At 37.6% G+C, this 18,340-nt stretch overlaps 1 protein-coding gene across 1 annotated transcript in view; it reads left to right on the top strand.

Moving 5' to 3' along the window:
* UBE2U (ubiquitin-conjugating enzyme E2U (putative)) overlaps positions 1–18,340 on the top strand; it is a 62,745-nt gene that overhangs the window by 36,119 nt on the left and 8,286 nt on the right. The window contains 1 exon segment of the mRNA XM_011940847.1: positions 1,737–1,818. Coding sequence (XP_011796237.1) covers positions 1,737–1,818 — 82 coding nt within the window.

Genomic DNA, 18,340 nt, shown 5'->3' with positions numbered 1-18,340 from the left:
CCACACTGTCTTCCACAGTGGTTGAACTAGTTTACAGTCCCACCAACAGTGTAAAAGTGTTCCTATTTCTCCACATCCTCTCCAGCACCTGTTGTTAAACATAGTAGGTTTTTAATAAATCTTACGTGAATTTGATTGAAGGTGTAGGCTTGTAATTAACCACAAAATTAAGAGCCAGTGGTGATGTAATGTGAGTTCCAGAAAATACTAATGCAGGTCTGAGCTGAATTGATAGTGCACAGAACAAGGGAGGTAGTAAGCCCATTTGCATCTTTGCTTCAAACCATTTCAAGGTCCTGATGCAGTTCTGAACACAAACTTGTATAAGAACATCAAAACAGTTTATCACCAGGACATTAAGGATGTTAAGTATCTAGAAAATCATATCCTAAGAAAAAGTTGAAAGAACTGAGGCTTCCCCGTGAACTGTTAGGGGCTCTCTCTCATGGGAGAGGGGTGAACTTAATATTGCTCCAAAGGTTAGAACTAAGGCCAGTGGAAACTCACAGCAATCAGATTAAGGAAGGACAATGTAACCCTTATCTGCCAATGGAATGGGCAGTCTCCCAGCTACAAAGTGGTGCATTTTCTGTAGTTGGCAAGTATTTCATTCAGAGCGTGGATGATCATCTGTTGGAGATTCTTGCTTTGTGAAGGATCAAGCAAGGTCTTTAATGTCATTTCCAACTTCAAAATTTCAATTTTCTACTTGAAAAGTGCTGAATTAGAATTTTGTTAAACTATGATGTCTGGGTTTTATATGAGTTATTTTAATACTTTCTTCATTATTGTTGCTAAAAACACAATTTCTCTTTTTAAATTTTTATTTATTTTTGAGACAGGGTCTTACTCTGTCACCCAGGCTGGAGTGCAGTGGCGCAATCTCAGCTCACTGCAATCTCTGACTCCTGGGTTCAGATAACCCTTGTGCCTCAGCCACCTGAGTAGCTGGGATTACAGGCATGTGCCACCGTGCCTAGCTAATTTTTGTAATTTTAGTGGAGATGGAGTTTCTCCATGTTGGCCAGGCTATGTTTTAACAAATTTAAAGATCTAATTGGCTTGCATTAGTGATTCATGAATCAAGCAGTGTGTCATCTTAAAAATAGATAAGTGGTCTACTGAGCATGGCAGAACAGTTAGTTTTTATAAGGTAGCTAGAGCAGGAATAAGAAAACAGAATAATACAAAAAATGGATTGGTTAACATAAGGCACTTCAGTTACTTTCCTTGTAAGGGTTAAAGCACAGGGGACTTCCTTACCATGCCACTTCAGGTTGACTGGGCCCCTTCTGCCTGGTGGCTGTGAATCTCTTCTTTTGAAAAAACTGATCTATTTAAGATTGTCCTGCTTCTTTAAAGTTTCAGTTTTATTGCATGCCACTTAGCATGACTGACTCCATTTTGGTTTGGTCTGTTAATGCCTAGGGTAGGCGCTCAGTCCAAAACAATGGTCTCCTATAAATTTTATTTAACACGATAAAGGATATATAATGTTTTTCATTATAATGAAAATAACTTCCAAGTCACAATCTACTATTTCAAACAATATCTAATATTATGATGTTCCAATAAAAGCAAGTAATTTGGAAAGTTTCTAAGCATTGTAATAGGACTTGAATTATATAGTGTATGTTATTGCCACATGTCAACTTAGTGAGAAGTGAATGATTTTTAACTTTTAACTATTATTAAAGAATGTATGCATAGCTTCTTTTTTAATATTCTAATTTCAGTGCTCAAAGATCCAAATTTCATTGGACAGTATTACAAATGGAAGAAAATGGATCTACAGCATCATAAAGAATGGAATTTAAAGTAAGAAACATTAAGTGCCTTGAATGTGTACATTAACTTGAATTGTCTATTATTGCACTTTCTACTATCCAACTTGGAAATAACAGAAGAAACCCTTGGAAATAACAACTTACACCCTTTTATCTGTATAAGAACAAGAACAAAAGAAACGATCATTCCTTGCTTTCACATGAACCCAGGTAGGCAATATCTCTGCTACATATTTGCTACCAAAGATGGAGATAGAACATGATCCACAGTGGAGAAATCTCATAATATCCTCCCCATTATTTCTCTTACTCTCATTTCCATCATCCTTATCAACATGTGACCTAGAAATGACTTTCTTTAAAAAAGAAAAAAAACAGTAAACTATATATCATCAATTAGCTTTTCATCCTTTTTTTTTTTTTATCCTTTTTGTAGCTCCAAACATTGTTTCTTCTCCCACAGATTTCTCATTCAAGAACCAAATATATTAAATCTAATGAGGAAGGATATAGTAAAATACAAACAAAAATTAGTATATCTTTAGAAATCATTGACTCTTAGACCACATTAAAGAAGGAACCTTAATCTCATCTTTGGTCTCTTGACCCCTGAAGGCAGTTTTTCTGCTTCATCATGTTAGAGTAAAGATGCCATTTCAGTTCTGTGGTATTGGCTGTGTTGTGCTAGTCATTTGTGCTGGTGTGCTTATTCCAAGGTACTCAGTGAGTGTGCTACCAGAAAGATAGGGGAATTAAAGATCCTATTCTTTGCATTTGTCTTATTTATATCAATTTTTAACTCTTCAATTTACTGTTAACCATGTGCCCTCTTTTCTAGATGGAAATACATGATGAATAAAGATAATGTGCTGTATTTTGAATTTGTGAAACAATTGAGGAATTGATATATTACTTTCATTGAGTATATTAAAATATACTTCCCTATTCTTTAGCATCATATAGTTCAGACTGAGTTTTTCGGTTGTATTTTTTCTTCTGTTGATTCTGTAGCAATTTTCAAGCTAAAGTAGAGAAGAGCTTTTGCATTGGATATACTTTTATGCTTGCAGGGTAAATTACAGGGAGTAGGAAGTTTTTATCAAGCAAAATTTGAAGGAGTATAAGCATGTTTTTTTTCTTGAAGGCATATTTTAAGTTTCTTTTAGAGTTGAAGAAACCTGCTTAGAATATAAGGTTAATTTTGCTTTGACGTGACTTTCTTTTTTATTTCCTTTAACAGAACTGTTTTATTTGTTTGATCATCGATTCATTATGTAATGCCAACATCCCACAGAACCCCAAAATTTAGAAAAAGTAGAATCATGTCATTTTTAATTTATCCATCCACTTCTACATATGGCTAAAATAATTGTGAGCTGTTTGAGTGCTGGAACATTTTTCCAAATACATTATTTCAAAGTTACAGGTCAAATTATCATGTGCATAGTGACCCTGTCAAAATAAAACCCTCACACCTTATGCCATCTGGTGGTTGATGAGAATATATTTAGATCAAATGGTATTTGCTGCTTCAAAACGCTGGTGTTGATTAGTCAAAAACCCCACTATTTAAATAGTTTTAAAAATATATTACATTTATCTGCATTTTATTGTGGCATAAATATTGACTATGCAAATGTTAGAGGTATAGTAAAATCTAAAAAAATCTAAAGAATGGCAAAATTAAACTTCTTTTCAAATTATCAAAAGTCGTGTTCGTGAAAATACGTGGGGTATGATAAAGAGGACAATTTATAGAGAATCAAGTAGAAAATGTTTGGGGATCTATGCACATAAGTAATATTCTGCATGCCATATTATGCATATCTCAGTTTTTAATCTTTGAAAATGCTTTCCTGACGCTGCAATTTCCTATTTCACAAAAACAGGAAATGTAAATTGAGAACCCTTTATTTGCATAGCATTGAAGAAAAAGAGAAACCTGTCTCTCCTGCTACTTCCTTCCCTACCCTCATCAATCAATACCCTATTCTTAAGCTGCACTGAATTCTCTTTTCTCACAATTACTTGGGAACCTAAGACCTCTTTACCACTTTGTACCTTCTGCCTCGGATCAGCGAGGTCTTTGCTGCTGGTCTAGAGCTAGGATTTGGTTAGTTAAAAGGTGGAATGTGGAGCTCTTAAGCGCAGGGGCACTGGAGCCAGACTGTCTGGATTTGAATTTTGGCTCTGCCAGTTACCAGCTCTGTGACCTTGAGCAAGGTTACTGATTTTTTTGTGCCTCAGATTTATCTGTAAGTGGCAGTAATAAGTGTACCTACCTCCCAGGGAAGGTATGAGGATTAAAGAAATATATGTAAAATGCATCAAACAGTATCTGGTGCACAGTAAGCACTCATAAAGTTCGTTATTATTCATGCTTTTAAAACTTTACTGTGGCCCTCATTCAATTTTCAGATGAAAAATCTTTCTTTGGAAGCAGGATAGGGGAAGAGCATGAGCTTCAGAGTCAGACAGATCTTGGAGAAATTCTTTCCTAATCTGTTTTCTTATCTGTTAAATGGAGATAACCTTACCTACCTTGCAAAGTTGTTTTGCATTTGACACTTATTATTTTATATATAGATTTCATTCAAGAGATATAAATATATGATTTCATTCAAGAGATATAAATAAAAAATTATCTATAATGTATATATAATATATGATATATAAGTTATATATATAAAATAAAAATTAATATAGCATCACACATAGGCATTCGATACATTTTAGTTCCTGGGGAGAGGAGGGGATGAAAGTTCATGCCACCCAACTTTTCAGAGAATAAAAACAATCTGTTGGAAACATGTAAAATTTGTCTTTTCTCAGGTTAGAAAACACCACCTATCATAACCACATTTATTGTAGTTCCTATATGCCTCTGGTTCTTTTTCCTTCTCTACTCCACCTCCATCATTTCTTCTGCCTGGTGAAATACTTCACAAAGGTGGTGTGAAGAGCTGAACCAAATGTCTTTCTGTGGAGACAGTCACTGACAAGCTCAGGCATTCACAGTTACCTCATCCTCTCTCTCCATATTCTCTGTTCCAACGTCTTTCAGCATGTGTGATGTGGAAATTCATCTGTTCATGAAGAGGGACCAGGGCAAGGATGTGAGTGTCCCTTTGCATTCTCTGTACCTAGCATGGTGCCTGGCAAATAGTAGGCACTCAATTAATGTTAGTCGAAAGATGCGTCCACACCCTGTCTTTTCAATTAGTATTAGGATTAAATGTGAAGGCAGTTAATTTTAGAAAAATAAAATTTAGTTGCAGACTTTTAAGGTTCATCGTGATGTAAAGATTTAGGGTTCTATTTTGGGAGTTCTAAGGTGTAGTTGGAAACAGTGATTGAAAACTGGAAATGTAAATGGCTGTCATGAATGTTTTATGCAAAATCTCTAATTTGGCAAGTCTTTGTTACTATTAACAGAAACATTGTCATTATAAGCAGCTCATAAATATTCATTAATCAATTATTTGGTTTGTTGTTCCTTTCTAAGGCCTTTTTTCTTTCCTATTGCCTTGAGTGTCTTTTGTATTTATGAAAATGCTTTATTTCCGCTAAAGGATATGAATCTGTAATCTAATCAGTAGTTTGTATTTAAGTTCTCCAGAGAAATAGTAAAAGATATAAAATCAGAAAGCAATGAAAGCTGTTCTTTTGAGTGTTCTTGGTTACGCACATATAAAACTATGTTTGTGCCACACTCCAGCTAATGATTGCTTCTGTGACAACAGAAAAATCTTTATCAGTATTCTAAGCTTTGGCAGCTAGCAAGTTGTCTAAATAAAACTTATCAGTTCTGGTGATGGTTTACATTCGGTGTCGCTTTAGAAAAGAATATTGATTCTTGTTTATACCGAGGAGGTATGAAGAGAACCGGTACTAACATGGCTGAGTACTTCCTGTTTGCCCGGTATTCTCCCTTCATTTCGTAATTCATGCTGGCCATCCTGTGGAGGTGACAGTCGCGTGTGTAAGTGTAACCCACAATAATACCCATCAGCCTCCTTCAAAGCCACAACAAATCAACCTGTACTCCAAGTCAGACCACTTTGCTTGCCTTGCTGACAGCCCAAGACCTGATTCCTAACCTCCTTTACAACGGATGGCCACCCCTAAGACCATCCCCCAACCCCTGATGCTCCAGACATTCTGTAAAGGTAGAGACAGATATTATCCCCCGTTTACCAGGAGAGAAATGGAAGCACAGAGATTAGCGAGTTTTCCTCAGGTTATTGATAAACATAAATTTTATTTGCAAATTTAAACTGTTTCTTACTTGCCTCCTAATATGTACTTATTAAAAGTTTAAATTGTTCAGGTAAGTGTAAAAATATTGCCTACCCAATTGCAGGTACAATCAAGTCTACCTTTTGTGAAAAAGTCGTGTTTTTTTTCAATATTAAATTCTATTATGAAACAATGTTAGTTCTTTTTTTCTTATATGTAAAAAAAGAACATCTGTGCAATATCAAATACCAATAAAAAACTTTCTTATATTTGTAAATCATACTCTGGACTTAGTTGTCCTGTCTTTTAAATTAAGGGGCTATTCCATGTTTTTTTTCTGCATTTCTTTGGTGTCTGATTTTGTGAGCATGTTTTAACTCACAAAAGATAAGTAATCTTTCTTTTGGTATACCTATCTTTGATCCCCTTTATATGGAAAATATCCATGCTGAGTAGATTCTTTTAATATATGTTTGTGCTGTCCTTTCTGGGTTATTGAATTTAAACATGGTTTTTATAAGTTTCCATAATTATATATTTAATGCATTTTTAAGTAGTGTTAGCTTGTTTTATTCCCCAAAATTAAACCTTGACTGCCATCTTGTGGTTATCAAGTGAATTAGCATTAGAATGGACATTGCCTGTATTTTTAAATACAGACGTGGGAAAAATTATAAACAAAGGGGGGAAAATCCTTTAGGAAAAAATGACTTTTGCCAAGCAACTATTTAGTCTCTGCTTGGATGTTTTTAAAGATAGGAAGCTTGGTAATTCAAGAAGCATTAAATAGCTCTAATCCTCTTCAGTTCTAGCTTATATCTAACACCTTTTGATAGTCAACCATTCCAGAAATGAGAAATTATCTCCATTTCATAAAGAAGGTGTGCAGAAAAGGTTTAAAAAATTCCCTAAGGTTATATATTTAGTAACAAAGCTGAAATTCAAATGCAGGCCTGCCAGATACCACAAGCCACGCTTTTTTCCTTAAATCAAGCTGGCATTAGTATACCAGGCACCATGTCAGACACTGAGGACCTGGAGATGGCTTTGGGGATTGGTGGAAGGCAGGATTCAAAGGAGGCTATTAAGGCAGAAAAGAAAATATTGCCACTTGTCCTTGGAAACAACACAAATAAGGCCATTTCTGCTTTGTGAAATTGCCCTGGAAGCCTCAGAAGATAGTTATCATGTCTTTCTCCTACCTTCTCTTACGTCTCTTTTTTGGAATAAACACACTCCGTTCTTTCAGCTGATTTTTATGAATTCAATATTCTTTATTGGTTCCTTCTTATGGATATAATTCATTCCATCAATTTCTCTCTCCAGTGTAGCCTCAAAATGTTACCACCGATTTCTGGTTGTAGCACAAAATCCAGTGGAACCACCCCTACTATAAACACCGTGGCTTAGGGCTTCTCCCTTCCTCGCTCCTTAAAAAGAGGAATTTTAGTATGAGTCACAAACCTATATGGTGCTAGTTTAGATGTTCCCCAAATCTCATGTTGATATTTGATCCCCAGTGTTGGAAAATAGGAGGTGTTTGGGTCACGGGGGCAGATCCCTTATGAAGAGACTAATGCCTTCCCCTGGGCAGGGAAGGAGGGCGGAGGAGTACGGCGGATAAGTAAGTTCTCCATTAGTTCCCGGGAGTGCCAGTTGTTCAAAAGAGCTTGGCAGCTGGGAATGGAGGCTCAAGCCTGTAATCCCAGCACTTTGGGAGGCCAAGGCAGGAAGAATGCTTGAAGCCAGTATTTGAGACCGGCCTGAGCAATACAGTGAGACCCCATCTCTACAAAAAATTTAAAAATTAGCCAAGCATAGTGGCACATGCCCGTGGTCCTACCTAAGTGGGAGGCTGAGGTGAGAGGAACATTTGAGCCCAGTAGGTCGAGGCTGCGGTGAGCCATGGTTGTGCCACTGCACTCCAGCCTGGGTGCAGAGCAAGACCTGTCTCACAAAAAAAAAAAAAAAAGCTTGGCATTTCCCCTCCCTCTCTTGCCTCCTCTCTCGCCATGTGACTTCTGCACACACGGGCTCCCTTTCGTCTCTGCCGTGAGTGGAAACAGCTTTTACCAGACGCCTAGTCTTCCAGTCAGCAGAATTGTGAGCTAAATAAACCTGTTTTCCTTATAAATTACCCACTCTCAGGTATTTGTAGCAACACTAAATGAACTAAGACAGTTTTAATATGAGTCACAAATACATATGATTTTTTCTTAAGAGAACTCTTTCCTTGGTGTTGTGCTCCCACATTTTAAGGGGTTCTTTCTCCCTCTATGGCCTTCCTCCCTCTCCTGTCCCTCTTTCTCTGCCCTCAATCCCCCTCCCTGTGACCAGAGAAATCCGATACATGGGTTGGCTTAGGTCCTGCTCAGGCTCTCTGTCTGAGCAGGGTTAAGGCGGGAAGGGCTATATTCCCCAAGAGTCATAAGAGATTGTATTTTATCAGAAAAAGGCAGGAATGAGAAGGAAGCAAAAAACTTCCCTTAGAAAATGTTGCCAAAAGTCATATTACTAATGGAAGGATACAGTAAGTTTTATTCTTCTTCTTACACATGTAAAGCTCCTTTTCAAGAACATGTTGCAATTTATGGTGCACCAATCCATGTGAGAAATTTAAAAATGAACAAGCATTCGGGTTTTTCATTTTACTTTTCTTTTTTACTTAATATTATGACATTTTACTTCACAGTCATTTGATTTGCATTTTTTAGTAACATTAAAAATTTTTGTTTTTATAATTTGTGGTTTTAATTATATAAAGGCAAATGGTTGAAGAAGGAAATACTGCTTATATTTTTTTTGAAGACAAAAATTTGTCAATAGAGAAGAAAAGGTATAAATCAAGTTCTGTTGTTTTCTAAAGTCATATTTGCCCTGAGGAAAATAAAATCCTAACGGCTTTTTTAAACTTACACAAGCCTCACAAAGAGCTGGAAATCCTGCCAGCTAGAGTGGAGAGACATTATAATTTAACAGACATTGACTAGAATTTAGAAGAGCTATGCTTTATAGTAGGGCCATATTAAGCATCAAACTGATTTTCACAAAAAGCTGAACTGTGTGCTAGAATGAAGAACAATCAGATTTAAAGAAACATAACAAAATTTAGCACCTAACAACCTAAAATTTACAACGTCCAGCATCCCATTAAAAAATCACCAGTCGGCGGGTGCGGTGGCTCACGCCTATAATCCTAGCACTTTGGGAGGCTGAGGCAGACAGATGGTCAGGAGTTCAAGACCAGCTTGGCCAACATGGTGAAACTCCATCTCTACTAAAAATACAAAAAATTAGCCAGGCAAGGTGGTGGGCACCTGTAATCCCAGTTACTCAGGAGGCTGAGGCAGGAGAATCGCTCGGACCTGGGAGGCAGAGGTTTCAGTGAGCCAAGATCATGCCACTGCACTCCAGCCTGGGTGACAGAGTGAGACTCTGTCTCAAAAACAAACAAAAAAAATCACCAGTCGTACAAATAAACAGAAAAATATGACCCATAACCAAAAGAAATTAAATCAATACAAATAGATCCATAAGTGATAAAGAGGATAGAATTAACAAATATAGACTTTAAAGCAGCTACTATGCTTCTTATAAAATATACTCAGGTATCTAAAGACAAACATGTATATGATGAAAGAAATGGAAGATATACAAAAGACCAGTGGAATATCTAGAGATAAAAATTAATCATATATTTAAAAATATATCTACTTAAGGGGAAGAACAGCAAGTTAGACACTGCAGAAGAAATGACCCACAAACTTGAAAGAGTAGCAATATAATCTCTTTTTAAAAAGATAGGAAAAAAGACTGAAAAGAAACAAAAGAGCCTCAGTGAGCTGTGGGACAATATCAAGTGGTATAAGATACATATAAATGGGGTTCCAGAGGGGAGAGATATTTGAAGATAATTATTTGAAGAAATAATTATGATTCAAAATTTTCCAAATATGATGAAGCCTGCAAATTCACAGACCAAGAAGTTCAATGAATCCCAAGAAACAGAAATATAAAGAAGCCATACCAAAGCACATCATAATCGAATTGTTGAAACTGAGAAATGAAGAGAAAAATCTTAAAAGTAGCAAAGGATAAAAAGAAACCCCACATGTTACACATAAAGGAGCAAAGATAAGAATAAGCAAAAACTTCATGTCAGAAGCCTTGCAAGTTAAAATATAATAAATGACAACTTCAAAGTGCTTGAAAGAAATTATTAAACATAGAATTTTATAACCAGTGAAAAGATCTCTCTAAAATGAAGGTAAAATAAAAACTTTTTTTGACTAATAAATCCAACCACATAGTTGAAATGAACACATTTCTTGAAAGGCAACAGCTACCAAGGCTCACTTAAAAAGAAACGGATAACCTGAGTAATCCTATATCTAATAAAGGAATTTATAGTTAAAAGCCTTCACACAAAGACAACTTTAAACCCAGATGGCTTCACTGGAGAATTTTCCCAGACATTTAAGGAAAACATTAATATACGCAAACTCAGAAAATAGAAGGAAACACTTCCCAGCACATGTTACAGAGTCAGCATTACCTCAATAACAAAACCAAAGACATTACATGAAAACTACAGATCAATATACCTCACAGACATATATGCAATAATTTTAGTATATTTAATCTAAATATATGTATAACATGTATAATATAGTTTTAAAATTTGTTAGTTTTTTGAATGTTAAATCAAGATTACATTCCTGATATAAACTATACTTGATCATGATTAATTATGATAAATAATTATAAATAACTATGATAATTCATCATGACTATATGGAGTTTATACTAGAAATGCAACCTTGGTTTAACACTTGAAAATGCAAACAATGTAAATTAGTATAAGAAAGAAGAACCATATGATCCTCTCAATAGATGAAAAGAAATTCAGTATCCATTCCCAATCTAAAAATGAAATAAACTCAGAGCAGGGAGTGAATTTGACACCTTCAAGTGAAGTATCGAGGTTCTCACATTGGGACTGACTAGGCAATCAGTGCAACCTGTGGAGAGCAAAGAAAAGCAGGGTGAGGCAAGAGCCTACCCGGGAGCAGCATGAAGCCAACAAAATCCCCACCCAAAGACAAGGGAGGCAGTGAGTGACTGTGTGACCCCACCCAGGAAACCATGCTTCTCCCATGGATCCTTGCAACTCGCAGATCAGGAGATCCCCTCATGAGCCCCTGCTACCAGGGCCTTGGGTCCAATATACAGAGCTGTATGTAATCTCAGCAGAACAGCCGTGCACACACACAGAGACCCAGGTGTCTTACATAATCTGGTCCTAGAATCTCCCAGTGAGGCACCAGATCCATCCATACATTCCCCTAGGAAGGGGGTTGAATCCAGGGAGCCAAGCAGCACTGTCCTGGGGGTCCCACTTTCACAGCACCTCACAAGTTGGGACCCACTAGCTTGGAGCTCCAGCCAACCAGCAGCAATAGGCTGAGTCTGCTTAAGACAGGAGGGAGTTCCTGGGGAAAAGACAGTCACTGTTTCTGCAGTTCTGTTGACTCCGCATGCCAGTCTGCCAGCTCTGGAGAGTCCAGGCATTCCAGACAAGAAGGGGTCTCCCCACCAACACAACACACCTGCTTTACCAGACTGTGTCCAGACCTCTTCTTTAAGCAGGATTCCAGTCCATTCCTTTCCACTACCTCCTGTAGGGGGCTTTCAGTCACTCTAGCCAGGCTTATCTGGACAGAACTCATCTCACCCTGGGATGGAGCTCCTGGGGGGAGGAGTGGCCACCATCTCTGTGGCTCAGTTGACTCAGCTGTTCCAGCCTGCTGGCTCTGGAGAGGCCAGGTGGTCCGGATGAGGAAGGGTGCCCCCCAGCACAGCACACCTTCTCTACCAAAAAGCAGCCAGATGGCTTCTGGAAGTGGGTCTCTGATCCTGTTCGTCCTGACTGGGTAAGACCTTCCAACAGGGGTCTCCAGACACCTCCTACAGGAGTGCTTGGGCCTGCAGTAGGTCAGTACCCCTCCAGGATGGAGCTTCCAGAGAAAGGAGCAGGCTGCCATTTTTGCTATTTTGCAGACTGCACTAGTGATACTTCCAAATACAGGAAAAGTGGAGGCAACTAGGGTCTGGAGTGGACCTCCAGCAAACCATAGCAGTGCTACGTTTGCTAACAGTCAGTGGCCTACCTGTTAAAAGGAAAACAAACAAACAGAAAACAACAAGACCCCACAAAAACCTCATTCAAAGGTCAGTAACCTCAAAGATTGAAAATAGATAAGCCCATAAAGATGAGAAAAAGTCAATGCAAAAATGCTGAAACTCAAAAAGCCAGAGTGCCTTTTCTCCTCCACATGACTGCAACACCTCTCCAGCAAGGGTACAGAACTAGGCTGAGGCTGAGATGGTTAAATTGACAGAAGTAAGCTTCAGAAGGTGGATAATAACAAACTTCACTGAGTTAAAGGAACAGGTTGTAAATCAATGCAAAGAAGCTGAGAATCATGATAAAACAATACAGGAGCTTATAATCAGAATACCCAGTTTAGAGAGGAACATAACCAACCTGATGGAGCTGAAAAACACAACATGAGAACTTCACAATGCAATCACAAGTATCCATAGCAGAATAGATCAAGTGGAGGATAGAATTTCAGAGCTTGAAGACTATCTTTCTGAAATAAGATAGGCAGACAATAGAGAAAAAAGAATGAAAAGGAATGATCAAAACCTCCTAGATATATGGGATTATGTAAGGAGACCAAACTTACCACTGATTGGGGTTACTGAAAGAGATGGGGAGAATGGAACCAAGTTGGAAAACATACTTCAGGATATCATCCAGGAGAACTTCCCCAACCTAGCAAGACAGGCAAATATTCAAATTCAGGAAATCTGGAGAACCCAGTAAGATATTCCACAAGAAGATCAACCCCAAGACACATAATCATCAGATTCGCCAAGGTTGAAATGAAGGAAAAAATGTTAAGGGAAGACAGAGAGAAAGTCCAAGGCACCCACAGGGAAGCCCAGCAGACTAACAGTGGACCTCTCAGCAGAAACCCTACAAGCTGGAAAAGACTGGGGACCAATATTCAACATTCTTAAAGAAAAGAATTTCCAACCCAGAATTTCATATCTGCCTAAACTTACCTTCATAACAGAAGGAGAAACAAGATCCTTTTCAGACAAGCAAATGCTGAGGGAATTCATCACCACCAGGCCTGCCTTGCAAGAGCTCCTGAAGGAAGTACTAAATATGGAAAGGAAAAATCATTACCAGCTACTACAAAAACATACTGAAGCATACAGACCAGTGACACTATGAAGCAATCACATAAACAAGTCTGCAAAATAACCAGCTAGCATCATGATGGCAGGATCAAAATCACACATAATAATAGTAATCTTAAATGCAAATGTGCTTAATGCCCCAAATAGAAGACATAGAGTGGCAAGCTGAATAAAGAACCAAGACCCATCAGTATGCTGTCTACAAGAGACCCATCTTAACGCAAAGATCCACATAGGTTCAAAATAAAGGGATGGAGGAAAATTTACCAAGCAAATGGAAAACAGAAAAAAGCAGGGGTTGCAATCCTAGTTTCTGAAAACAGACTTTAAACTAACAAAGATCAAAAAGCACAAAGAAGGGCATTACACAATGGTAAAGGGTTCAATTCGACAACAAGAGCTAACTAGCCTAAATATATATGCACCCAATACAGGAGTACCCAGATTCATAAAGCAAGTTCTTAGAGGCCTAGAAAAAGGCTTAGACTCCCACACAGTAATAATGGGGGCCTTTAACACCCCACTGACAATATTAGATCATCAAGACAGAGAAATAACAAAGATACTCAGAACCTGAATCCAGCTGTGGGTCAGGTGGACCTGATAGATATCTACGCAACTCTCCACCCCAAAACAACAAAATATACATTCTTCTCATGGCCACACAGCACTTGCTCTAAAATCCATCACATAATCAGAAGTAAAACACTGCTCAGCAAATGCAAAAGTACTGAAGTTATAACAGACTCTCAGACCACAGCACAATCAAATTAGAACTCAAAATTAAGAAATTTACTCAAAACCACACAACTAAATGGAAATTTAACAACCTGCTCCTGAATGACTCCTGGGTAAATAATGAAATTAAGGCAGAAATCAAGAAGTTCTTTGAAGCAAATGAGAACCAAGAGATGATATACCACAGTCTCTGGGATGCAGCTAAAGTGGTGTTGAGAAGGAAATTTATAGCACTAAATGCCCACAGGAAAAAGCTAGAAAGATCTCAAGTTAACATTCTAACATCCTAACATCCTAACTAAAAGAACTAGAGAACCAAGAGCAAACAAACCCCAAAGCTAGTAGAAGATAAGAAATAACCAAGATCACAGTGGAACTGAATGAGATAGAGACACAAAAAAACCCTTAAAAAAATCGACCAATTCAGGAGCTGTGTTTTTGAAAAAAAAATAATAAAATAGACCACTAGCTAGACAAAGAAGAAAAGAGAAGAATCAAATAAACACAGTCAGAAATGATAAGGGAGATATCACCTCTGATCCCACAGAAATACAAACAACCACCAGATAATACTATAAACACCTCTATGCACATAAACCGGAAAATCTAGAAGAAACTGATAAATTTCTGGACACACACACCCTCCCAAGACTGAACTGGGAAGAAATCGAATCCCTGAATTGACCAATGAGTTCTACCATTGGTAGAACCAAAAAAAAAAAGAAAAAAAAGCTCAGAACCAGACAGATTCACAGCTGAATTCTACCAGAGGTACAGAGAAGAGCTGGTACCATTTCTACTGAAACTACTCCAAAAAAATTTGTAAAGAAGAGACTACTCCTTAACTCATTTTATGAGGCCAGCATCATCCTGATACCAAAACCTGGCAGAGATACAACAAGAAACAATAAAACTTCAGGCCAATATCCCTAATGAACATTGATGCAAAAATCCTCAATAAAATACTGTCCAACTGAATCTAGCAGCACATCAAAAAACTTATCCACCACGATCAAGTTGGCTTCATGCTTAGGATGCAAGGTTGGCTCAACATACACAAATCAATAAATGTGGTTCATCACCTAAACAGAACCACTGAATAGGCAAAAACTGGAAGCATTCCCCTTGAAAACTGGCATGAGACAAGGATGCCCTTTCTCACCACTCCTATTCAACATAGTATTGGAAGTTCTGGCCAGGGCAATTAGGCAAGAGAAAGAAATAAAGGGTATTCAAATAGGAAGAGAGGAAGTTATCTCCAAATTATCTTTGTTTGCTGATGACGTGATCCTATGTCTAGAAAACCCCATCATCTCAGCCCAAAAGCTTCTTAAACTGATAAGCAACTTCAGTAAAGTCTCAGGATAGAAAATCAATGAATCAGTGTGCAAAAATTGCTATCATTCCTATACACCAATCAACAGGCAAGCAGAGAGCCAAATCATGAATGAACTCCTATTCACAATTGCTACAAAAAAAATAAAATACCGAGGAATATAGCTAACAAGGGAAGTGAAGGACCTCTTCACAGAGAGCCACAAACCACTGCTCAAAAAAAATCAGAGGACACAAACAAATGGAAAAACATTCCACGCTCATGGATAGACAGAATCAATATTGCAAAAATGGCCATACTGCCCAAAGTAAATTATAGATTCAATGCTATTCCCTTTAAATTACCATTGACATTCTTCACAGAATTAGAAGAAACTATTTTAAGATTTGTATGAATCAAAAAAGAGCCCAAATAGCCAAGACAATCCTAAGCAAATAGAACAAAGCTGGAGGCATCATGCTACCCAACTTCAAACTACATTGTAAGGCTACTGTAACCAAAACAGCATGATACTAGGACAAGAACAGAGACACAGACCAATGAAACAGAATAGAGAACTCAGAAATAAGACCACACACCTACAACTGTCTGATCTTCAACAAATCTGACAAAAACAAGCAATGGGGAAAGGATTCCCTATTTAATAAATGGTGCTGGGAAAACTGGCTAGCCATATGCAGATAATTGAAAGTGGATCCCTTCCTTCCACCTTACACAAAAATTAACTCAAGATGGATTAGAGACTTAAATGTAAAACTCAAAACTATAAAAACGCTAGATGAAAATCTAGGCAATACCATTCAGGACATAGGCACGGGCAAAGATTTCATGATGAAAATGCCAAAAGCAATTGCAACACAAGCAAAAATTGACAAATGGGATCTAATTAAAGAGCTTCTGCACAGCAAAAGAAACTATCATCAGAGTGAACAGACAACCTAAAGAAAGGGAGAAAATTTTTGCCATCTATCCATCTGACATCTATCCAGCATCTACAAGGGACTTAAACAAATTTACAAGTAAAAAAAAACCATTAAAAAATGTGCAAAAGACATGAACAGAAGCTTCTCAAAAGAAGATATACATGCAGCCAACAAACATATGAAAAAAAGCTAAACTTGACTGATCATTAGAGAAATGTAAACCAAAACCACAATGAAATACCATCTCATGCCAGTCAGAATGGCTATTATTAAAAAGTCAAAAAAACAGATGCTGGTGAGGTTGCAGAGAAAAAGGAATGCCTTTACACTGTTGGTAGGTTTGTAAATTAGTTCAACTATTGTGGAAGACAGTGTGGGTGATTCCTCAAAGACCTAGAGGCAGAAATACTATTTGACTCAGCAATTCAAATCCTGAGTATATACCCAAAGGAATATAAATCATTGTGTTATAAGGACACATGCATGCCTATGTTCATTGCAGCACTATTCACAATAGCAAAGACATGGAATCAACCCAAATGCCCTTCAATGATAGATTGGATACAGAAAATGTGGTATATATACACATGGAATACTATGCAGCCATAAAAAGGAATGAGATCATGTCCTTTGCAGGGTCATGGATGGAGTCGGAAGCCATTATCCTCAACAAACTAACACAGGAACAGAAAACCAAACACCTTGTGTTCTCACTTAGAAGTGGGAGCTGAATGATGAGAACTCATGAACACATGACAGGGAACAACACACACTGAGGCCTGTTGGTGAGGGGGGTGTGTTGGGGGAGGGAGAGCATCATGAAGAATAGCTAATGGATGCTGGGCTTAGTACCTAGGTGATGGGATGACCTGTGCAGCAAATCACTATGGCACACGTTTACCTATGTAACAAACCTCCACATCCTGTACATGTACCCCTGAACTTAAAATAAAAGTTGAAGATAAAAAAGGTTAATTATTTGTTATGTGAATTTCACCCAAAGTTTTCATGTAAAATTAAAATTAAAATCTCTCAAAGATGGGAGAGAGTTAAGTAAAAGATTTTCATACACTGAAAAAAAAAAAAAAAACCTCTCAGTAAATTAAGAATAAGAAAGAACTTCCTCAACCTGATAAAGCATATTTATGAAAAAACTATAGCCAGAATCATATATAATGCTAAAAAAACAGAATGTTTGCCCCAAATGTCAGGAACAAGGCAAGGATGTCTGCTGTCACTACTTTCCCACAACATTTTATTGGAGGCTTTATTTTCATTATAGCATGTATCACTACTCATTTATCTTGATTTTTATATTTGTTCATTTTTGTCTCTTCCATGAAGTCAGAGACCTTGTCTGTCTTGTTCTTCGTTTATTATTAGCTCCTAAAATAGTGTCTGGCACAAGATTGGTGTTCAATGAATATTAAATGAATGAACTTTCTGGTAGTACTGTATAAGTGAGGTACACTTGTGTGACAAAAACTTTTTTTATATACTTTTAAGTTCTAGTGTAGTTGTGCACAGCATGCAGGTTTGTTACATAGGTATACATGTACCATGTTGGTTTGCTGCACCCATTAACTCATCATTTACATTAGGTATTTCTCTTAATGCTATCCCTCCCCCTGCCCCCTACTCCATGGCAGGCCCCTGTGTGTGATGTTCCCCACCCTGTGTCCAAGTGATCTCATTGTTCAGTTCCCTGTGAGTAAGAACATGCGGTGTTTGGTTTTCTGTTCTTGTGATAGCTTGCTCAAAATGATGGTTTCCAGCTTCATCCATGTCCCTGCAAAGGACATGAATTCATCCTTTTTTATGGTTGCATAGTGTTCCATGGTATATATGTGCCACCTTTTCTTAATCCAGTCTATAATAGTTGGACATTTGGGTTGGTTCCAAGTCTTTGCTATTGCGAATAGTGCCACAATAAACATATGTGTGCCTGTGTCTTTATAGTAGCATGATTTATAATCCTTTGGGTATATACCCAGTAATGGGATGGCTGGGTCAAATGGTATTTCTAGTTCTAGATCCTTGAG

Source organism: Colobus angolensis, unplaced genomic scaffold (genome assembly GCF_000951035.1).
Source record: "Colobus angolensis palliatus isolate OR3802 unplaced genomic scaffold, Cang.pa_1.0 Scaffold102, whole genome shotgun sequence".
Taxonomy (NCBI): Eukaryota; Metazoa; Chordata; class Mammalia; order Primates; family Cercopithecidae; genus Colobus; species Colobus angolensis.
This window is presented reverse-complemented; position numbering and strand designations above follow the sequence as displayed.